Raw genomic sequence first — 23,584 nt, 5'->3', positions numbered from 1 at the left:
CCCCCGGGCAGAGACGAGGGGCACCGCAGCACACCGTCCTGGCCTGGGCTTCAAAGGAACCCCTCACTAGTTTGTCAAACTGTAAAAAAAATAAATCTCTAAACAATTTTCTTTGGGTGCTTCGTGTTAAATTCCAACAGACAGGGAAAATGGACACCTTCAACCTCAGCGACAAGTCAGGCTGACAGGAGCACAGAAACAGGAGCCCGAGTCTTCAGAAATTACTAAACAGCACACACCAAACTTGAAAACTAAACCAAGGTTTTATTCGAAGCGCCTATTAAAATGACAGCACATCCACTTTGCTGTTAAGTCGTGCCAAACTACAACTTCAATCTTAAGAAACACTGAACATGATTTCTTGTAGGTAATCACTTCTTAATAAAACAAAAAGCAGTCTTCCACATCTGTCTTTTTTTTAACTTGGTATTTTACGCAAAACTTGTCACAACACCAAACTGCTTCAGCTGTCTAGATTTTTGTCTACAGCCAGTAGTAAATTCAGTGTACTTGTCATACTCTGTGAGTTGCCCAAAGCATTACAGCTGACTGGGGAGGAGGGAGGAATTTAAAAAAAAAACAACAAATCCTCAAAAAGTAAGTTATGACTCCATCCTGCAACTGGCTGGTAATTACGCAGTGAATGTGTGAAATACTCCTCAGGAGCAGTTCTGAGTTATGACTCAGAAGTACAACAGATTTATGCTCAGCGTTCATTTTGGCATCAGACTACTTGCATGCAGCCACCTGATTTGCATGCAGCCACCTGAACAGTCAAAACCATGTAACGTATTTAAGAAACTCCAAACTTACACATGTGAATTACCAGTTTTACATAGGCTAAGAAGCCGAGAATGACTATGGTGTCTCATATCTTTAAGCCTAGAAGACTTAGAAACAAATGACCCTGATGTTAGCTAAGTTTAGGAGCTGAAAGCAAAAGTTAAACCGTATCACTGGTGCAAAATTATTTACATTCAATGAAGGTGATTTTTTTTTTCTTAATCATTCAACTACTCTTTAGTTAAGTGCATCAACACATTACTTCAACTGGGTTAATGAGATTTTCAGTCACAATCAGGTTATCAATTATGAGAGAACATAATCCAATAGTTGCAGTTTCTGGTGTAAAACCACACTACTTTCCCAGAACAGCTGTATGCATCTGGTCAATCTATATCAAGTGACTGATAAAATTATTTCTTCCTCTTGTTTAAGCGAGAGGGGAAGTGGCTTCCCTTCTCGTTTGAATTTCCTGACCTTCAATGAGAGGAAGGAGTTAAAGCAAGCAGGTCAGTCAATACAAATTATTAATATCCCCCTAAAGCAGTAGCTTAAAACAACCAACCAACACCCATACATCAACAAGTCCAATCTGAAAACAAAGCTTTGTTAGCATATCAAGAATCTCTGGTTGCCTTCAAAGCAAAATAGAGAAAAAGATCACCATGAGACAATGCTATTTGAAAGTATCCAACATTCACAAAGTGACAAAGATATACGACTAAACATTTTATATCAGCATCCAAGTACTAGGCAGCGTTCTGTAACTGCATTTATTTGGAAAATATATGAAATCACACTGTTAACTTGTAACTATCTTTGGAAGCCTATTTTCTAGTTGTATACTGAATATTTTTCTGCAGTGTTTAATTGATAGCTGTGCTACAGTTAGTGAACACAAAATTGGCGTGTTATCCTGAAGTAAAGCAATAAGGTGGCTTTATGCACAGGAAGTACGGAGGCCTCTATCTGCTAATAATCATATAAAAGCAATACTTTAAAACTTAGTGTTTGCTAATACGAGATCTAGAATAGTTTACTACACATCCATACCACCCTGTAAATATCCCCTTTATTAATAAAATCAAGTGCCAAATCACTACAGGGTCCAAACATATCCGAAAAAATTATTACCAATTGTTTACCTTTGTCTAGACTTTGCAAGACTAATCATTTTCAGATAAACACAACAATGTGCAAAAGTTCCTAACATATGTTTGGAATAACAAGTGCTACCAACAGATTCTGCTGAAACCAAATCAGAAAACGCAGAACAGCAAGGTCAAGCCTCACACCTTGAGCAGTCACAGTGAAGATCCTGAACGATCCTGTAAGTTTCCTGCATGAAGCAGTTTCTTCCCCTCTACAAGTTGAGATAACTAAGCTTTCCCTTCCACCTCAAGTGATACTAGGTAAAGATACACTGATGTTAGAAAAACATGGTTTCATTGCTGCTCAACAATATCTTCAGACCTACCACTTAATAAAAATTTGTTTAAATAGTCAGATAAATACTTTTCTTTTTGTCAGCCTTCTTTGGCCATGTGTACCATTCTGCTAATTGTGAACACTTTGTTCAGAAAGTGCTTCCTGTGAAAACTGCTCCAAATCAATGAATTAACCTTGCAAAATCTAGCTCCCCACAACATGTATATTTGTCAACCCTGCGTTATGCAGTCCCATATTTACAAAATACTTAGAAACTTTACATCTGTCTTCTACCATACAGAAAGTGCAATTCTCTCACCCCATGTTATGGGGCAACAACATTCTTCATAAGTTCTACAGAATAGCAGCCTATTATAAGCAAATAAGGTGCTTAGCTTATGCCCAGGATCTAACTGGTTAAGTACCACCAGTAAGTACATTTTGTATAGGCAGACTCTGTTCTGTCTGCTGTCACAGAGGTGCAACAGCTAGGTTTGCAAGCTCCATGAGCGCCAGTGCACCATGCATGCGTTCACGCTGCTCCTGGAGGCGGCGGCGGCAAGCGGCCGAATGAGCGCCGTTTTTCTCTTCATCATCTTCTTCATCAGACTGAAGATATTCCATTGGGTCCTGCTGCTCCTGGTCCGTCTTCTGGATCGTTTTAGCTTTCAAAGCAGGAGCACGCTGTTCTCTGGTCTCCCAGTATCTACAAAATCAAATGTGGGGAATGCTTTTAAAATATATACAGCTGACTTGCACACCAACAATTCAAAGCTGGCAAAAACCTCCCAAGTACTAGCTTGCGTCCAACTAAGCGCTGCATTTGGCTTTGTCTTTCACCCCTTATATGGTAGTCTTTAAACTGTCAGAAACCTCCTTTATTCAGCATTTGAAGTGTAAAGTGCCCAAGTGAACATCTGTGACGGGTTTCTCCTCTACATGGTGGTCCCATGTTCTCCCTAGGAGTATACAATTATTGCTGCTCAACAGATGCAAATTCAGCAAGACTGTAGCACTAACTAACAAGGTATTAGCAGGCATTGATCAAGCAAAGAGAAGCATTTAAGCACAGGAAAAAAAAAAGTCTCATAAGGAACTTTGTCATGAGCAGGAATTTTCACTTCTTTAATGAAAGTCAAGGCCGGGCTGATTTATGCTTTCTCAGACCATCCTTATAAGTACTTAGAGAAAGATGGCACCATGAGGGAACTTACTTTGCCAGCCACTCAGCCACAGCTTTATTGTCAGCCGTCTGCTTCTTACTCAGCCTGCCTGTGAGCTCCTCCCTCTTCAGTCGGGCATATGGATGTTTGGGGCAATGACGGTTTGCATGCGTGAATCTGCTTAAACAGCCTTAAAGAACACAAAGTGACAATGAAGAACACATTATGGAAAACAGTCAGCCAACAAGTAAACATAACTCCTGTGGGATGAAGATGCTGCTGAAGTGCTTCCTCACTCACAAACCCCTAGGTTTGGTTGAAAACAGCAAAGCTCTAGTTGCAAGGCTCACAACATGCCCCATCATTTTATACATGAATATCAACACACATAATTACTGATAACCTACTCACATATTGACGTATGCAATCCTTAGGTATCTATTTGCATGATTATGCAGATTCTGCGTGGCCCCTCCCTTCCCTAGAAGCTCCTCCAAAATGAAAATCCGAAGCTTTATGGATGTTTGCCACGCGAACCTGCATACGTTTACAGTACCAGACTGCCCCTAGTTCTGAAAGCTGCAAATTGTTCTCTGATGGCTCACCGTTCTCTGAGCAGACAAAAGGTTTTTCCCCTGTGTGGAGACGTTGGTGAGTTTTGAGCTGCCCACTCTGAACAAAGGCTTTTCCGCAATCTGGGTAGTCACACAAATAAGGCCTTTCACCTTAAAAATAATAACAGAACAGATTTATGAAAGCTGAATATAAAAGAAGAGGCATAGTATCCAGTGGTGGTCCCTGGCTTGAGACTCTCACAAGCAAGCTCGCCTTTTATGCTCTCAGACACCTGCACCTACTTAAAACGCGCTGGTGCACCAAATAGCAGTGATCCACTGCTACCCCAAACAGATCTTTACTTTAAAGTACACGCTCAATGCTACTGGATAATACAATTATTTTCGGGGGGGGGGGGGGGGGGGGGGGCACGAAATTTTTTATTTTTCTTTCTCATATGTTCTGATTTAAGGCTCTTGCTTTGTCCCATGAAACTATGCACCTATAGAGCAAGAAATACATGGAGTGAAATGAGTAAATGGGCAACTAATGTAATTCAAGTTGTAACCACATAAATTTTATCCTTAACATAGCCTGAACTAGGGTAAAATAACTGAGGTCAACAGTATAGTAACATACGAAGTTGCAGAAGCATCTCATTAGGGCTGACTATTTGGGAAAAGTTGCAATGCATAAATGGAGTTCAGAAGAGAAACTTATTCCAGACTTAAGCCAATAAAGTTTTCTTAGGAGAGTCATTAAGGAAGACTTTCCCATGCAAACTGCAAAGAGAAGAACAGAGACAGCAGGTGCCTCCTGCCTCAAGAGGACCTGATTGCATACAGCCACACAAAGGCACACCATGCCACCGCTTCTCAGGAAAGGTGGCAAAACAAGGGTCATGCTGACTTACTAAGTCAGAGGAATAACACCAGGGTAAGCTCTGCTCAGTTAAGTAGTTCATACAGGTTCAACACCTAATACGACTAAGAAACATAAAAACATCTTTTGACCAAAGAGCATGAGGAAACTGCTGTTTGCTGTTAGGATCTTGATTAGTCTTAGTGACTTGTGTCACGAAAAGAGACCGTGGGAGCTAAGGTTTTTCTGGGTTTCTGTTTGTTTGGTTTGGGCGTCTGGGGGGAGTGTTGGTGGTTGTGTCCATATTGAGACCTACATTAGTTCCGACTTTATTGCAAATCCAAAGTCCTGCTGGAACATCACAAAAAAGAGAATGTATTTGCTTGGTTTAAAAAATACAGCATCTCGTGTTTGGTTCAAGCTGGGTATTGAATGAGTTCATCCTACATTTTAACCCAGCTGTGAGTTGCCTTCTACATACAATTCAGTATATTAGTATGACCACCTCCACCCCAGAAAATGAATTCTAGGTGGTGGGAGAGGCAACTGGATAGTGATTTTAAGCATTTGAACTCTTTTTTCAACATTTAAGCTACACTCCCAGGGTGTTACACTGCCCCAGTTACCAGCCAGTTTCTAAGTCTCCTCTCACAGCGAAAGTTCAATTGCTGTGTGAGAAATACGCTGTCAAGAAGGAATCACAGAGAAGAGGCAGTCAGAATAAAAAGTGCTACCAAGTACAGAGCACCGAGCTCGAGAGAAGTTCTCCCTCTTACAAAGTAGGCCTGTGATGGCAGCAGATAAAATATTTATCCAATTTGCTATACTATTACAGCTCAAATTGCTGCTACACTGTCCTGTGCAAAAAGCGGTTACAAGGGCTTTGATTGCACTAACAAGCTTTGCTAGAAGAGTATGATTAATTTAACAGTTCCAATGAAATATTAACAGGTCGAGTTTGTTGGGGGTTTTCTGTGGTTTGTTGGTTTTTTGTTGTTTTTAATTCCCTACTGCTTCCTGAGCTGGTCACGCCAGCTACTCATACCTTCCCTTTACTCACCAGTATGGGTTCGTTTGTGGGCCTGCAGTGACTTCTCTCGTGGGAAGACCCTGTTGCAGATATTGCAACGTATTCTGCTGGAAGAGTGCTCTCCTTCATTGATCAGGTCACGGACAGTGTCTGCTCTCGGCCGGCCGCGCCTTATCCCATCCTGCGTTGAAATAACCAGCCAACTGAAATCCTGCCTCTGCCGTTTAGCCAAAACCCCCAACTTTACCCCCCAGTGACTTAAGCCACGGGTGCGGCCGAGGAGCGACGCCGTGACAGCACTCGCGATTTAGCCGCTAACCGAACCAGAGCGCGGCACGCCTTTACCCAGCCCGCGCCTAACAGCGGGACTACGGCCGGCAGGTGCAGCCGGGGAAACGTCAGCCGCCGTCACCGCCCTGACGTGTGCTCGGTCAAACGGGCAAGAACGGACTACATAGAAGACCACTTTTTTTTTTTTTTTTTTTTTTTTTTTAAATTTGAAAAGCAGGGAGGAGCAGGAGGAGGAGAAAGAGGAGGGGCAGGACCCCACCGGAGCCGCTCCGCTCCGCCTGCCGACGGCTCCACCATCCCCTGACTCCCGCCGTTTCCCCGCCGTTTCCCGCCCCTCACCCGCTCCCTCCACCCGCTGCACGGGGCACCGGGGCGCGCTCTCCGCCGCCGGAAGTGACTTCACTTTAAATCTCCGGGCGGCGACAGGGGAAGAGCGCCGCCCGGAGTCACTCTTTAACTCTCCCGCCGTCCCTCCCGCCCTCCGCCCGCCCCGGCCCTGCACTCACCTTCAGGTGCCGGTGCCTGCTGCCACCGCCCGGGATGCCCGCCTCCTCCTCGTCCCCGGTGGGGGCTCTGCTCGCTCCCCCGCGGGGCGGCGGGACGGCCGAAGGGGCGGCGGTGCCGCCGGGGCTGAGCGTTACGTTGTGGGCGTTCTCGCCCCATCTCCACGGGTAGACCATGAAGTCGCTGAAGCCGGGGCTGGTGGGGACGGGCGGGGCGGGGGCCGGCTCCTCGCCGCCCACCCGCGCGAAGGGTTTGATCGGGGTGGTTTTGATAACAGAAACCAGGACGCGCTTCGGAGAGTCCTGGCAAAAAATCACCGGGGGAGGGCCCAGCGGCAGCCACTCCGCCATCGCCGACCCCCGGCGGGCACCGGCGCAGGGAAAGGGGTGAAGGATCGGGGGCGCTCCGCGGCGGCGGCTCAGCCCGCCTGTCCGAGCCCGCGCACTGGGGGGGTTGTGGAGCGGGACGGAGGTCCTGTCGCCGCCCGGGCCCGCCTCAGCCGCTCATCGCCGGCGACGGCGGCTCCCGGCGGGGTCTTCGTCCCTCTTCCTCCTCCACCAGCACCTCCCGCGGTCACCCCCGACCGGATCCGCAAAGTCAGCGGCGGCCCCCGGCCATAGCAACGGCCGGGGTGAAGCAGCCGCAGCCTCACCGCACCTTTCTGAAGCGCTGGCAGCCCCGGTCCCGGCGATGCTCGAGGAGGAGCGGCCGCTCCCGCCGCGACCGCTCCGCGCCCACAGCCCAGGCCGAGCCACTGATTTTCCCGCGTTACATTTCGCGCCTGGGCGTACCCAATCACCCGTCACAGAGCGGCGGTTCCCGCTGACCAACCGCTAGGCTGAGAAGTCTGATGCCCGCCCCAGGGGGCGTATCCCGAGCGAGACCCGGCTTCGCTCCTGCCACCCTATTGGTCTGGCTGCCGGCTTACGGGCAGAATTCGAAACTGAGTGGACTCGCGGGCCGCTGGCACCGCCCCGCCCCGCCCCGCCACCCCCGGGGAGACGCCGACTGGCCCGCCGCGGCGGCAGGAGGGCGGGAGAAGGCGGGGCTGCTACGCCCGGGCGGGTTTGGCGGGCGCTGACGGCGGCAGAGCTCGCTGGGCCAATGGCAGCGCAGGGGATTTGGCGCGCCCGGCTCGCGGGCGGTGCCTCATGCGCGCGCTTTAAAGGGGCCGCCTGGCGGAGCAGTGCTGCCGGCCTCTGCGGCGCTTTGCTCGCTTGTGGTGGGGAGCGCCCTTTCCCAGCGGCGGCTCGGTCTTCAGTGACGGGCAGGGCTGGGAGCGCACTTGCCGGCGGGGAGGGTCCGGCCGTTATGGCGGGGGCACGGGGAGATTCGCCCCTCCCGGCAGGAGGGCCCTCGCCGCCCGGCCGTGCTGCGGCGGGCACCGGACCTGGCCGCGGTAGCGTGTGTGAGGGGTGCAAATGCCTGCGGAGCCTGCCCCGGGCTGCACCCGCCTCGCCCCGCCGGCCGCGAGCCGGGGCTTTTAGGAGGCTTTCCAGACACGTGGTGTTCAAAAGTTTGTGCAGGTTACTAATTTTAGCATGTTACTGTTCGAGAGGCGGGATTTTTTTTTTTCTCTCCCAGGGTAGAATAGCTGTTTAGGTACTTTTACTGCTATTACTAAAATGGCATCTTAAAATTAAGATGTCCAGCCTGCACCCTTGGAAACTTGAGACCCCGCCTTGTTCTGCAGCCTGTTGGCGCCCACTGCTGCAGCGCCGTTCGGGTACAAGTCTCCCACAGCCACGGGAAATTAGGGTTTGTGTTCCCTTTAACTCACCTACGTGAGTAAGAAGTCCACGGCTGATCTGTCAAAGATCTGGTGGTACCAAGGAATGATTTGGAAATACGGTGGCACTACGTTACCAGCTGGTCTGGCTGTAGTTGGTAGAAAGATGAAACGAGTTCTATATTCGGTTTTTAAATCTGCAAGTCCTGTCCCAAAAACTTGGGTCAGTTACCTGGCGTGCGCCTCCCAATTCACGCACAGGGTCGAGGCATTTTCCTTCATTCCCCAGACGCGCGGGTACGGGCGCCGGGTAGAAGCCAGCGCACCGCCAGCGGAAACTAACATTTATACAGAAGCTATTAACATATTTAATCATCTAATACATATTCATCGCTGTGCTCTTAAATGATTGGTGAAAATTCTTCGCCGCCCGTGTCAATGGCCACGCGTGGCCGCTGCGGCCGCGGAGCCCCTGCCTTCCCCGGCCTTCCGGGCCGGCGGGTCCCTTGAGCGGGAGGTTTCCGAGTCCGCGGCCGCGGCCGCCCCCCGCCGGAATTACCTTCCCGCTGGTTTTGCTTAAACTCGGCGGCGCGGAGCCGCTGTCCCGGGCTGCCGACAACGCAGGCCGTCATTCACTTCGGGGCTTTTGTTCTGAGACAGAGACATCCTGTTTCACTACGCTGTAGCATTGTTAGTGTACAGTGAGCCAGGTTAATCTTTATCGATCTGACAAGAAGCCACTGTGCCTCACTTACTGAATCCTTTGGAAAGCTGGTTACTTGAAACTGAAAAGGCTTTAGCTTTATCAGACACAGCAGTACTTCATTTTATGCTGGTTTTTCTGCTGGATTTTGAGCAGTAGATCTCACTGTTCTAAAGCAGAAGCACATTTCTTGGTACTTGGTGCGGGCCTTTTATGCTGAAGCTAACTAGTAGCATCCCATTAACATGCTACTTTTGCCTCACAGTCTTACCATCACAGGGAGTTCTACTGACTAGTTACAGGTTGTGAAATAAGAGACTCCCATTTCTTACATTACTAGCTAAGTTTTGAGACGACTGTCAGGAGCACAGAGAAGCCATGAAGCTGTAAAGACAGTGAGGGTCTTTTTCCTTCTTCTGCTTTGTTTGCTGCAGTTTGTATGCTGTAGACTGCTGCCTTGTAAGAGTGTTAGCAGCCATCACTGCTGGCTGGAACAGGAAAGTGCAGGGGAGAGTAAATCTGCAATGTATGATTACTATGTAACCCCCCTCTGGACAATGGCAAACTCCTACCAGTTCTTTCAACATAGAGGCTGTACTACTGGACTGAATAAGTATTAAGTATCCATCTAGAGATGGGCAGCCATTTCATTATGAATGACAGTTCATCTTGTTGCAACTATCCTCTTAAACTAATGGAAACCCCCCTAATTGTTCTTTGGGTAAATTATTTTTCATAATTATGATATTCCAGCTTCTCAAACTTGGTGTTTAGTGTCAAAGTCCTACCAGTACTATGGTGGGTCAGGCCATGTTTACAAGGCCAGAAAGAAAACGCTACAGCCTGTAACTTTGTTCCAAAATGAGCAAACAGGTTTCCACATGCTTAGATGTGACCCACTTAAAAAGCTTCAGCCCTAAAAATAACCTGTGGAAGAAAGTTTCGGTAAGAAAACAATGATGTAGGTAATACAGAAAGATATGTTAGAATCTATCTGGGGAAAAAATGACTTGTGTTAAAAAAATTGCATCCCAAAACCGAACTGTGAATACCCTTCATAATGTTCCAAAACTATGAAACTGATGCTTCAAGTAGTATGCGTAGCTGCTGAGGAACTCCAGTGACCAATGGAATCGATGTCATGACTTGGTACATAAAATTGTAGGTACTGTGAATGGTGCGATGCATTGCGAGTAACTGAATATCTCTATACTTATGCTATGCCACCTCAGTGTACACATTAAATTTTGTAATGACATTCAAGGACCTGGGAGCAGGTTAACTTCTTTACATGGATCTTGTAAATTTTTTCTAATGCCAAAAATAAAGACATGACTTCTCTGCCCAGATCCTGCTACTGGAAGGGGAAACACTCACTCAGAATGCGCGTGGCCTAACGGGCTTAAACCACACTGCTTTTCAGTACGTACAGTCATAGTGTTAAACTAATAGGTCATGAAACATCATGTAAAAACAGCCCTAAAGTATTCATCTGAGCTATATTATCTTATTATGTTTGCTCTTGATAGTATTTGGATACTATGGTACTAGCCTAATGTACAAAAGCATTAATATTTCAGTGTTAGTGTAGAAACAAGGAAAAGCTCTCTCTGAGAGGTAAAGAACCAAGATGATGAAACATTATACAGCCTACAATCAGATCAAATCCTACTTATTATTACAAGAAAAGATACCTTTTATCACACACAACATTAATTTCAGAAGTAGTGAAAGGATAGGGAGCAAAAATTCAACAGAAAATGAGGAAAAAACAACTGCGTTCTGCCCGGCTAGTTAGACTGAAGAAGGACACATGGATTCAGGAGTTTGAGGATAATAAATGCTTTCAGAAATATAAAGTAGAACAGCTAACTCTCTGAGGTGCGTAAATGCTGTATTTCTCAAACGTAAACAGAACACAAATACACGATAAATTAAGAGGAAAGAAGGTACTTTGTCTGAAGCGTGCTTCAACCATTTTTGGTGATATTCCAAAGTTCAAACCAGAAAACTTGGAGACGGGTGGCCTTTAGGTAGCTAACAGCAAATGCTTAACCACGCCGCAGGAAGCTTTATTGTATATTGTAATATGGATTTATATAATAGCATAGCAGTAGTCATAATGTCTTTTATCTAAGTGTTTATTATTACATTTTCCAAGTTTTGCTTTGTACCAAATCAATACATCAAGACAATAAAACCGCTTGCGTTCATAGCTTGCTGGAGGCCAGCTACTGAATTTTCCAGAGGGAAGGAAACAGCCTGAGGTAAGCATGCCCATAACAAAGATAAAGGTGATAGAAGAATAGTAGCTAACCACAAGCAGGTCCACCTTCGGTGACATAGCTCTTTACTGCTCAGCTGAAAACTTCAGGTAGTCAATTGAATTCAGTAGATATATGTGATGGCTATATGCACCAAGTGACCCAGCATTACCCTCTCTGCCTGTTTGGCTGCCCTGCCCCAGGGAGGGAACTTGAGTCCAATGGTGGGTTCAGGGTGCTCCTACTCCAGGCAGGGGAAGATTTAGGCACTGGAGGGTGAGATCCATGCCTGGGATGAGGAAGTGACTATAGGAAAGGTCAAGGACAGGACGTGCATTGCTGGTGATCAACTGCTCAGCTGTAAAAGTCAGAGGAACATCAGCTTCCACTCACAATTCTCTCTCTCCTGTAACTAGGCACCCCTTTGCCCTTAAAAAAAAAAAAAATGAAGCGAGGAGTCTTTTGGTAAAGATATGCCATATTCTGTAACTATACCTGCTTAGGAAGCTTGCATAGGGCTACTGCTCTGCGGGTGGGAGCTCCCACTTGCGGAGGGAACCTGGATGGAGGAGCAACTTTGGCAGGCAGCCCTCATCTTGACTGAAATAAGATGAGTAATCTGGTGTCAGAAAGGTTAGGCACTTGCGCTTAGCACTGCAAATGTGAGATTTAGGCTTTGTGTGCAAGTACGTAATCATCCTGAATCCATCACTGTTACTTATTCAGTGCAAAAATCCAGGCAGAATGTTTGGTTTCATGTCAACTGTAAAATTCAGGCTTTATTTGCCTGTCTCTTGTTGTTTGAGTAAGTAGGTAACTTGACAATCACGCACTGATTGCACATAGTGAAAAACTGCAAATGAAGAGATTAGAGGTTACTTTAATCTGCCATGCAAGACTTCTAATCAGTTTGGGGTTTGAAATCTATGTTACAGAAATTTTGTTTTGATTGCTAAGTCAGAGCTTCAGAAAAACTATGAACTTTTTGTAAAGTTTATATTCATTTTAGAAAACAAAATTACATGGACCAAGACAAGATGTAACTAGTGCTACTTTTGGCTTTCATTGTGGAATCTCTCTGAGAAATTATACTTATTTATCTTTTGAAACTTTGTGAAAACAAATCCAGATTCCACAAAACACCAAATCTCTCATCTCAATGCTGAAATATTTCTGAATTCCTTGTATTCGTCCCTCTCCAAAGATACTATGGCCTTCAAAATGTCTATTAAAGCTGCAAGTGCATTGTTTCTACAGTCAAGAATGACACCCCAATGTCTGCCGTCTTTCACATACAGCATAACTTCAGGAGGCTTTGATTCAACCTTTTAGAATGTTTTAAATAAAAATAATGTTTCAAAAATTTCTAAAAAGCTTTCTGGATACAGTGTTGGCTGAGGAAATCTATTGTGCGTGCTGCGATCGATACTGAAAGGCTCCACAAAGGCCTGCAAAAGATTTGGTAGGGTTTTTTTTGTTGATGTGTTGCGGTAGGTAATGTGGTGGTGTTAATGTGTTTCTCCAGAGTAGAACAGGACCAAGCAGCTTTCCAATTCCTCCTTTTCAGTGAACATACATGTAGTTTCGTCCTTCTGCAAAATAAAGCAACTATTCAGAGGCAAGCACAGCTGATCTAGATAAACATTTCTTATACAGTATTTTATTACTGTATCATATTCATGGAAATATCTTCAGAAAATTTTGTTGTTTGTTATGGCTAGCTATTTTTTACAATTTCAGAACTCTGCAGAAATAATGATAATATATTCTCTTTGCTGAGTTAGAATTTCCTGCCTCAATTTGGAGCATGTCAGTGCCTACGAGACCTGACTTGACTACCAGGATTTTGTGAAGCTGTTTGTGAGCAGATAATCACCCTTACTTAGTTGCTGTCATTATTTCCATTGATGCAAAACTGTTCGTGATGTCCCGAATGAGGACGAATCTAGAAAGGGCCCAGACTCATTAAACTATTTTTATTCGGTAGCAAGCATGCCCCCCGCACAGGTGGGTCTATGTGAAAGCGAGGGGAGACGCAGGTCAAGGCTTGGAGTAGCGCGTAAAAGGCACAGCATATTTTGTTTTATGATGGTGTGCCGAGACCTATCAGCACTCTGAGATGGAGGGAGCAGATGGTTGTTGTGCTGCTGGTGCTGTCTCTAATCTCGCCCTTTGAAGGACAGCAGGGAGTTTGTTTTAGTTTCGAGGCGCTGTATGAAGGACAAGATTAACTTCAAAGCAAGGTGGGAGATACAGTGCAGTTATCGTAACAGACAAGGTGTTCCCATAGCCTCATCACAGAAATCACGACTGCAGCTGGCATTCCTTGGGCGATGGTGCCTGAAGGGCTGGCAGTTTTACAGCATGTGTGTGGGGTTATTGCAGCTGATCGCAGTAGCTGGGTTGTTTTGCATGAAGGACGAACCCTGCTGAGTCTCCAGGAGTGTTTGCGCTGTTGGTCGTCGGGTCGGTACTAACCACAGAGATAGCAAAAGGACTCGAGGTGGCTCCGGGCATCGCCGGCGGTGGCCGGCACAGCTCCTGTAGCCGGAGAGGCGCCGGCAGGTATAGCCCCAGGGCAGGGGGGCTCCGGTCACTGGTTCTGCTGACCAGAGCGGCTCTCCGGGTTAAACCGTGAAAGCCCTACGCCCCGCTGCGAGGATGCGCTCGTAAGCTGTTGGAAGCGTTAGCGCACGTGCTGGCAGAGGCTCGCTGGCACGGCGAGCGCCGACGGGGCTTTGGAAGGAAAGGGGTAAGTCAGTTCTCTGGGAATACCAGGGTGGCTCACGCGAGTGCGCTGCCACTGAAAGCGGAGCTGCCCTTGGAGCTCCCGGGCTCCGTCTTATATTGAAGCCACCTGTTAGTGGACGTGGGTTACATGAAAAGACCCGTGGTGACAGAGTCGTGTGATGACGTCAGGTTATAAACTCTTACTGAATAGCATACCCAGACCGTGCACACATAGGTGCGGGGCGGCCGCGGCCGCCCGCCGTGTAGCCGAGGCTCTGCCCGTGGGCCGGCCCCAGCCGCCTCCCCGGTCGCGCAATGGCCGCCGCCGGGCGGCTCCTGAATAATGCATATCTCATGAATAATTAACCAGGCCGAATCCGTGCCCCGGGCGAGCAGCACACCCCCATTGGCCAGCGGGCCGTTATTGACTGCGCCGGCGCTGCACGCTAATTGACCATAGCAGCATGTCAGGAGCGGGGCGGAGCCTAAAGTAGGGATTGGTCGCTCGCTCTTGCCGTTATTTAGCATTGGTCGCGCCTGCCTGCGGTGGGCGGGGCTGGCGGCGTTGATAGGTGGCGGCGGCGGGACGGCCGGGGTCTCCGAAAGCTCGATTGGCCAGCGGCGCCCGGGGGAAGGCGGGGCACCGGCGGCAGCCGCGGCAGCGGTGCGGCGGTCTGAGTAGTGCCGCGCCGGGTCTGGCGCGGCGTCCGTGTGCGTGTCCGTGTGCGTGTCCGTGTGCGTGTCCGTGTGCGTGTCCGTGTCCGTGTCCGTGTGCGTGTCCGTGTGCGTGTCCGTGCCGCGCTCTCTCCGCCTTGCCTCGGCCCCGCGCACCGTCACCGCCGCTGGAGCTCCAACTGCCTCTCTCTGTCTGTCTGTCTGCGTGTGCCCGTGCCCGTGCCCGTGCGTTTGCCCGTGCCTGCGTTTGTGCGTGTAGGTTGTCCGCGGAGATGAAGAAGTCGGTGGCCGGCTCGGTGGCTGGCGTCATGCAGGAGGACTTCGGTTGCACCATCACCAACCGCTTCTCCCAGCTCCTGGACGACGACTCGGACCCCTTCGACGTCGTGCGGGAGGCCGAGTGCCGCCGGCGGCAGCAGCAGCAGGAGCAGCGGCAGAAGCGCAGCGAGGCGGGCAGGAGGGCCGCCGGCAGGCGGGAGTCTCAGAGGGAGCGCAGGCAGTCCGGCAGCCCCTCCGTGCCCGGGTGGCAGCTGCAGTCCGGTACGCCGCCGGCGCCTCCGCAGCGGGGCGAGGCGGGGGGACGGGCGGCGGCAGCCGGTGCTCCCGCTCCCCGCGGCGGCGGCGGCGGTGCGGGCAGCCTCGGCCCTGCGGCGCGGCTGGACGGTTGCTGTGTTTTTATGTCGGTGTGAATGAGTACCTGACAGTCCCCTTGGGGAAACGGGCGGCAACCAGAGCGCTTTCGGGGGCGCTCCCGGGGCGGTCTGGCGGCGCCTCGCGGCCGGCGGGGCCGGGGGCGTGGGGGAGGTGTCGGGAGGGAAAAGGGCCCTTTGGGCCCGCAAATGGAAACTTCGGAAACACGCCTAAGAAACCAAGGGAGAGCCTCAACTCTTCCCCTGCGGCGACTGTGGTTGTGCCGGTTTGGCATCCCTGTTGGTGCGTCTCATCGCTTGTCACCCTGGCTGTTGTCCTCCGGTGCTTCATGCCAGGCTTTTTTCCTTGGTACCTGCGAAGTCTCTGGCACTTCAGCTTCTTCTGGGGTATAACATGTCTGGGATCTGTGCTTAGTTTGCCTTCAGTTGGCGTTGATGCCCAAACCTTTGAATAAAACCTTATTTCCTGGGTGAACTCTTCAGCGCAGCGTTCAGGAACAGTCTGGGTTGTCTGTCAGCTGCTGGGTTTTGATGCTAAATGCTTCTTGGGGGAATAGGGAGCCAGTCGGCTTTTATATCGGGATGTCTGGCTCAGTCCTCTCTGCAGCTGAAAGCTTTACTGGGTTATAGCTCCTTGCATTTGGAGGCATTTTGTGAGAGTGCTTGTTATTACTCACCTGCTGTTGAGCTTCAGGTTGCTGGATTCAGTACTTAAGGTGTCTGAGAGCTGGCTGATGGTTTCCAAATATTGGGAGTCTCTGCAGAGGCTCTGGTTTTACCCTCTTGAGTTGTTGTAAATTCCCATTCTCCTGCAGCAGGCAATAAGGCTTACCACATTAACTATTCTTAAGAAATTAAATTATTCCTGTAGTAAATGTTCCTGTTAAATTCACAGTAACCAAACTGTGTATTTTAATGCCCCAGAAAAGGGTGTGGTCTCTGAATCGGGTTTATAGCTCCACTAAGCCATTGCCAGTGCTACCAATTCTGTTGCATAGGCTTAGTCTTACACTGCTCCAACGGCGATTATCTGGCCTTGTAGAGCAGAGAATCTTTCAAGGCCAAATATGCACTAGTTAATGAGCATCTTTGTAGGGGATGATCTGAACAAGGTGTCACTGTACCTTTGGACAGTTGTATGAAACTAGTCTTTTGAGATTTCCTCTGCAGTTATATGACTTGGGCAGAGATCTCTGCCTGTAAGACCAATACTCACACTAGTAACAGGCTTATCTTATTTAGAGGATGCTTTGCTGTGGTTATCAACAGAAGGTGAAGGAGCCTGTTCAGTGAACAGCAGAGTCTCAAGTTTTGATGAAAAAGTTCTTGAACAAGACTGGTGATTGTCAGTAACCTACCAGAGCGTGGAAGTATGTGAGGGAGCATCCTTTACCTCCAACTTGTCTATAGGTATCTTAAGTATACAGGTATTGAGTGTAATTCTGTGGTAATACACAGTGACTCTGTGGAGTGTCTTTGACTATTTTCTGCTATCTTGATACCGAGAAACCCAGTTTCTCATATAGAGGCATCAGGTATGTGGACCTTGTTTTAATTTCCTGCTAATTTAAGGTGAAGAAAAGACTGCTGGCCTATAGTAGCATTTGTGAAAGTGAACTAACACCTATATTAAGAGTTATTTGGTCTGAAAAATTATGCCCTTCTCTAAAGAAAGTGGTTATCCTGGATTTTGTCTGGGCTTGTTGTAAAAGTGCAGTGCTCAGGACACAGGCAGAGAGTTCAGACTTGGTCCTGTCTGTGTGCTCCTCCTCTGGATGTGCTGTCTTAGCAAGCCTGCTTGGAAGGGTGGGGATCACCCTCTGGCTTAGGGCAAATACAGCGATGGCATAGCTGACAAGTGCAAAGCAATTTGGCGTATTGAGTGAAAAATCTGGTTGTTTTTGGAAAGGTGGGGGAGCAGCTTTTTATTTGGGCCATACCAAGTTGACTTGTTTTACAGGATTCAACCAGGAAACCTCTGGATACAGTAAAAGATTCAGGGGACTATTGGCTTAATGGCTGAGATGTGAGTAACCACTCAGGAAGATCCTTGTACCAGCTCAGTGTGGCATAAAGCTTCTAATGATGGATGGATGCACTGCTGGAAAAGTGCACCTCTGTTTGGGGAAATAAATAATATTGATTAAAATTACTAAATTATGAAACTGACAAAACTCATCTTTAAAAAAAGAATTTTGTTTCCAGTCTTCCATAGTGATTTTTTTTTTTTCACATTTTAGGCATAGCTCCCTCTCATTTCATTTAACTGATTAGGAATTAAACACCATAAAGAAGCATCTAGACCCATCTGGATTGGATTGTGTTATTATGGTTAAAAGGACAAAATTCAGTGTGTATTGTACCAGTGTTCAGAGTCATTACAGAACAGAACAGCCCAGGTTGGAAGACACCTCAAAGGATTGTCTGGTCCAACCTTTCGTGGGAAAGGCAGCCTAGAAGAGATCATGTAGCACCCTGTACAATAGCATCTTGAAAACCTCAAGTGACAGGGCTTCCACCATGTCCCTGGGGAGGTTGTTCCAGGTGATAGTTATATATTTCTGATACTGAGATGAAACCTCTCCTGTTGTCCCTTGTCTTTTCCATGCAGGTCCCAGTGAAGAAAGAGCCTCCATCCACTTTGTAGCTGCACTTTGGGTACTGGAATACTGTGATGTGGTTTCCCCTAAGCCTTTTCTTCTCCAGGGAGAAGAGACCTAACTCCTTCAGCCTTTCCTCACAGTACAGCTTCTCCAGCCCTTTGGTCTTCTTCATGGCCCTCCTTTAGACCCCCTCCAGACTGTTTTATCCAATTACTGGGGCATTTTGCTTCTTTGAGTTACAAAAAGTGTTCTTAAGAGTTTCGTGATTTTTGTTTTATTGTTGTATTATTTCTTGAGCACATCAAATCTGGACAAAATAGTCTTTACCTTTAGAAAGACTTGAAGCAAGCCTAGTTTTCGATTTTGCTATATAAAAAAGTTTTACAGTAGTCTGAGAGACAACTTCTAGTGTTATGTTTTGATGTTAGAGTGGAAGGTTTACTCACAAAGTTCTGTAAGACACCATTTTTTTTAACTTAGTTCTTCACTGCCTTTTCCAGGGGAGTTTTTACATAATTTCTCAAGATGTTTTTCAGTTTGAAACAAACATACTGGGAGGACTTTGCTAGATAATCTAGGACTTTGACCTTTAGAATCCAAACTATTTGTTATGAATTGACACAACTGTAGAGACTATTTTTAAATCTTTCTTTAAGGAGGAAACAGACTCCTATTCCATAGTGTACCAAAACCTACACTTTTGACTTTAATGATGTATTTTTTTTCTCTTTTACCAACTGTGGTGTTTTGTGATTTTTAGCCTGTATGCTGAGGATATGGGTAAAGGCTGTTTGTAGGTATTACAGCTCTTATAATTGCACCACTTAACATTAACTTAGTTCATTCTTAGCACAGTGGCCAAACTGCATTTGCCAGCTCTTTATTCAAAAGGCCCAGTTGCAGAGCTTGCATTCTTTACCGGTCCAGGCAAATTAAATTTGTTGATGATGCAGTAATAACTTCTGTTCTGTTGAAATCTCTAAACCTTTGTTGCTAATACCTCTAAAAGGTTTTGTTCTTTCATGTACATTTGATGACTCGTGTAACATTTAGATGTAGTTCCTCAATACTTATGTGTTTGAGTTTTTAGTTACGGTTTTAAGTTAATATGGCACGGAATATTTTCTGGGGAATTTCGTCTTACACTGATTTCAATTTTCTTATTTTTAAATAATTTATTCCAATATCATTCTTTCAGCTAAGTAGTCGTAAGGATTGCCCAAAGGAAAGCTGCAGTAGGCAATTCTGTAATTGAGTACTGGCACACATGAAAACAAAATACCACAGAATAGAGACTAACTCCATGTGTCTTTCTTTGGTGTGTTGCATGCAATAGCTGAAGCCTTTTTTTTGTATTTTGGGATACTGTGGTATTATTCTGCAAATCGTGTAATTAGCCATGCTTTAGTTCACAAAATTAATTGCTAGAAGTTTGGAATTAACATCGCGTGGACACGCACATGCAAAGGGGAGGAAGTAAGATTGTTTGTGCAGTCTTAAATGTGATGTACTCTGAAATACCGCAAAACAAGTCCCTGAGAGTGAACTGTCTTTTACTGTTTGCAGTCATGCAGCTGTATTGTAAAGGAAGATCAATGTCCGTGTATAGGTATTATTGTGTTACTGAGATGGTAATGAAGTAGTGTCTTTGCAAGCACCCACAATTAATGACAGAGGTCCTTGAATTATAGCACAGCTTCTTCACTTGTCCCCATTCCAGACCAACTAGAGCAGTATTCCTGTTTGGTGTTTGTACTTACTTCATCTCCTCTGAACTCCCATTAAATTGTTTCTTGAGGCTCAGATCTTTTTTATTTAAAAATGAGCTGTTAAGCTGAAAGCAGAGGAAAGAAGGGTCTCTTGGAATAAGTGGAAAGAGAGAACTGAATTTAGGACCAGTGATCGTGCTGCAGTTAGCTTTGTTTTAACATCTACAAGGCAGTTGAAACTTGTCTGAAATGAAAAACCTCAAGCACTGTTTAAATTTTTTATTTTGTGTGTATGCAGGTGGATGGGAAGTCTGTGCTAAAAGACCTGTGAGAGGGCTAAATAACTGAGGTTTGTTGGTACAAGGTTATTTAGCCCAGTAGAAAAAGAGTCGCAGGGCAATGACATGAATTATGTACTGTAAATGAGCTATAAAATGTCAGAGGGAATTAACTGTCAGTAAGTGTAAAGTAATATGTATGGGAGAACATGGATCAAGGTGGGGGCAGTGTTGCAAGCTATACTGCAAAGTGGAAGATTTTTCTAATTCAAACTATAGTAGTTTAGGAAAGAGAGCTTGGAGTCATTGGGACTGTTAAGATTAGAACAGCAGGTCTCTTTCCAGTTGCCATCTAGGAGGTAAGCAGAGTTGGGAATTTCTGAGGTAGCAGTAGTAAGGAAAACAGAACAGGAATTGTTATGCCTTTGAAGGAATCTTACTTTCCCACATCTTGAAGCGCGTCTGCTCTTGTTCAGTGCAAAGATTTTAAAATTACAAAAAGCACACTAGAGTGACGTGCATGATGAATCTTACAGAAAGATTTGTGTATTGGGAGAAATTCAAATTAAGGTTTTTGTTTTGAGAGGGGGTGTCTGAGGATACAAAAAGAGTGTATAGAACTGCAGGTGAGACTTGGAGAACGCAAAGAATACTTATTGTTTCTTATTTTACAGAAATAAAGGGATACTATTTCAGACAGTTTTTGCTGAAATAAGGAATGGTTTTTCTACAGAGACTGTAATTGACCTGTGGTACATCTTGCTGTAGGGTGATGCTGATGTATACAAGCATGTATCTATTCAGACAGCAGTCTGGGCGAAGGCATGGCAGCCTGTCTGTAGATCTGTCCTCCATAAATCAGTGCTTACGGTCTTTGATTCAGAAAACCTCTAAGGGTAAATTGCCAGGTGGAAAGTATTTTGTCATTGCTTTTTTCTTTCTTCAAATGCATGCTGTAAGACATAGAAGTCTTTCATCTGGTTACTGTGGTTGATCTAATGTTCATCCTGACTGTATCAAAACTACACTCAGTTTGCTGCTTCTCTGTTCCTGTGTGTGCCGCTTGGGCAAAATAGAAGTAACTCTTTGCTTTGCACTTCTGCATCCCAGGCTGCATTTGTGGAAGTGGAGTATTGATGGAATCGTCTCACCAGGTTTGAGTGTCAGCTATTGTGGTGGGATGAGTTTGTCTCAGGCATGTGAGAATTCATAAAACACCATGATGCAGCATTGTCAGATGGAGTTTAGGTCAGAATACAAGTTTTTGGTGCTCTTTGTGGCAGCAACCTCCCTCAAGATGTGAATTGATTGCCAGCTGCCATTCTCACCTGCCATGCTCCTTACCTAAGGGAATGGGAGAAACAGACCAAGATTTCTGCTCCTGCTTGCAGTGACTGATAGCAGCTGCAGGCTGGGCTCCTTGTGGTGTTCATCTGAAGCTGAGGTTTGCTGCACAAAACCCTTTTTTCTTTCTCCCCCTTAAAACTAATAATTAAAAAAAAAACCGATGAGAGCAGGCTGTCTTAGTTGGAGTCAGTGAAGAGCCCACAAAACCTAGAAAACTATCTTTTCCCAAGCTCAAGTCCTACTTGTTTGAGAATAGCTGATCTGCATGGAGAAACTTGGTGGGAGCTAGATAACACTGCAAAGGCAGTTAGATATCGCTGCATTGTTTTGAATCCATCTCTTAACACATAGATATCCAGTGACTGGGAAGTCAGGCAATGCAGGTCTTAAAAATAAAGTTGCGAGTTTGTGATATGTTGTTTGTTAAAAACATTTTTAAAGGAGTCTTCCCATCTAAATGCTGCAGTATAAACAAAAGTAGTACTGAAGGTAAAGTGTTATTCTAGGGAAAGTGAAAACTACTTGAATATGTTAGCACTGTAAGATTTAGAGTTTTAACAATGGCTTGTGAAACTGGGCTTTTTTTCTTTAGCAATGTTTAGTTCTAGCACCTGGTAATTTTAGTGTTTACAGATGACTTTCTCTAATAATAGCTCAGCTGCTGCTTCTGAAAAAAAAAAAAAGCTAGGTCTGATGAAACACTTTGAGCATTAGATTTCTCTTCTGATTCCTCAGTTTGGAAAGTAAAATGACAGGCAGCTGAGCTGACATATTGGGCTGCTGCAGTAACCTCCCAGAGAAGGGGTGGTGAGGTGGGGAACGGTGAGCAACATCTTCGGCTGAATACAGGTGACAGATGTAAGACACAGGAAAAACACTTTAAAGAGAGACTAAACTTGGTAACTGGAAAAGAGCGATCTTCAGTTTTCAGCATGATTATTAAGACCTCAGGTAGATGATCTACAAAACTCTGAGCTGTTTTTGTGGGTTTGAAGAAAACCTGTGTACCTGTACAAGCAGACAAAATTGGCGTGTACTTGGAAAGGCAGTTAATGAGCATAGCCCAGCTCTTTTTAAGTGACAGTTATTATGGCAGTGCTACACAAGATTTCTCATGGTTTTTTTCTCTCTTCCCCCCACCCCCACCGCCCCCAAGGGTAGGTGGCCTTTCAGATCCTTAAATAAAAATGAGTCTACATTGGGACACATGTATGGCAGAGGATTAAAATTTGATACCTTATGGTATCACTGATGCCAAGCTCCAGTTTAGTTTGCCCTTATATGCAGAGCTGAAAGTTGTGCTGGTATTTGAACTGATTCACAAGCAGGTCACAAGCCTCTGCCCTGAGGGTGACTTGGCCTGTTAGAGGGGTGTAGTTGCTGTATACTGTTTTAATCCCCTGCTGCATGTCTGCCAAACCAGTTAAAAATGTTCTATACAGGTAGTAAGTGCCACAAATAATCTTTCAGGTTTTTAACATCCATCTGCAGTAATTATAGCCACCTGTTAGTATCAAAGTGAAATAGCCTTGCACTGAAATCAGAGTAGATTGCTTTGTCTAGGATAATTAGTGCTAGTGACATGTATGTGGCAAGAACACTTGTTCTGAAGTACTTTTAATTGGTACTGGGTAACAGAACCAGAGACCATTGTTTTAAAATTACTTTTGCATCTTCATTTTTTTGGCACTGCTTTACTAGTGTTAAGGAGCTCTTTGAATATGAAGGTGAAATTGAGGTTAATACTAAGCACATAGGGAAGGTGGTCTCTGACTACTGCATTCTTCCCAAGTTATTCTGTTTAGAATAACTGATGCTTCTGATAGCCAGTGAGAGGCTCAAAAATAAATAAAAACTCACTCTTGTATTGCAGTTGCACATTCAGATCCAAACAAAATAAGCAAAAATTAGGTCAGAAATGAGTAGTCACTTTTTCCACAGCAAGATTCCAGTTTGTAATTAACACTTGTATAGTTAGTGGTGTAGTTGAGATGTGCATAGAGTCAGGCATGTTTCACCACAGCATGTACATTTCTGTATTTTTTGTAATTTTGCTTTTTCTTAAAGCATCCTGATTTGAAAAGCTTATTCAGAAACTGGTTTCAAGAGTTGGCCATTAGCCAGAGATTACATTGCAGTTTTGGGGGCACAAATATGCTTGCTGCTCTAGGTTCGAGAAACTCCAGATCTTGAGAAGAGAGAATTACTGGAATATATTGTGTCAAGCTGTTTGTGCTTTAAAGAAAACCAAAGCTGGGGCTGCGTCTGCAGCACAAATAAA

The 23,584-nt window shown here is 45.9% G+C and overlaps 2 protein-coding genes across 3 annotated transcripts in view; one reads left to right on the top strand and one right to left on the bottom strand.

Moving 5' to 3' along the window:
* Nucleotides 1-244: 244 nt before the first annotated feature.
* Nucleotides 245-7,414, bottom strand: ZNF367 (zinc finger protein 367). Its single transcript, XM_075079829.1, has 5 exons — nucleotides 6,618-7,414; nucleotides 5,851-6,001; nucleotides 3,980-4,099; nucleotides 3,426-3,564; nucleotides 245-2,917 (listed from the first exon to the last, which is right to left on the bottom strand). Exons 1-5 carry the CDS (start codon nucleotides 6,963-6,965, stop codon nucleotides 2,683-2,685), a joined length of 993 nt encoding a protein of 330 aa, XP_074935930.1. The 5' UTR covers nucleotides 6,966-7,414; the 3' UTR covers nucleotides 245-2,682.
* A 7,282-nt stretch (nucleotides 7,415-14,696) lies between these two features.
* HABP4 (hyaluronan binding protein 4) overlaps nucleotides 14,697-23,584 on the top strand; it is a 27,017-nt gene continuing 18,129 nt past the window's right edge. For both annotated transcript variants that reach the window (XM_075079402.1, XM_075079404.1), the window contains exon 1: nucleotides 14,697-15,256. In XM_075079402.1, coding sequence (XP_074935503.1) covers nucleotides 14,989-15,256 — 268 coding nt within the window. In that variant the 5' untranslated portion in view covers nucleotides 14,697-14,988. The remainder of the gene's footprint in view (nucleotides 15,257-23,584) is intronic.

This window comes from Phalacrocorax aristotelis, chromosome Z, assembly GCF_949628215.1.
Source record: "Phalacrocorax aristotelis chromosome Z, bGulAri2.1, whole genome shotgun sequence".
Lineage (NCBI taxonomy): Eukaryota > Metazoa > Chordata > Aves > Suliformes > Phalacrocoracidae > Phalacrocorax > Phalacrocorax aristotelis.
Note: the sequence above shows the minus strand (reverse complement) of the source record. Positions and strands in the feature narration are given on the sequence as shown.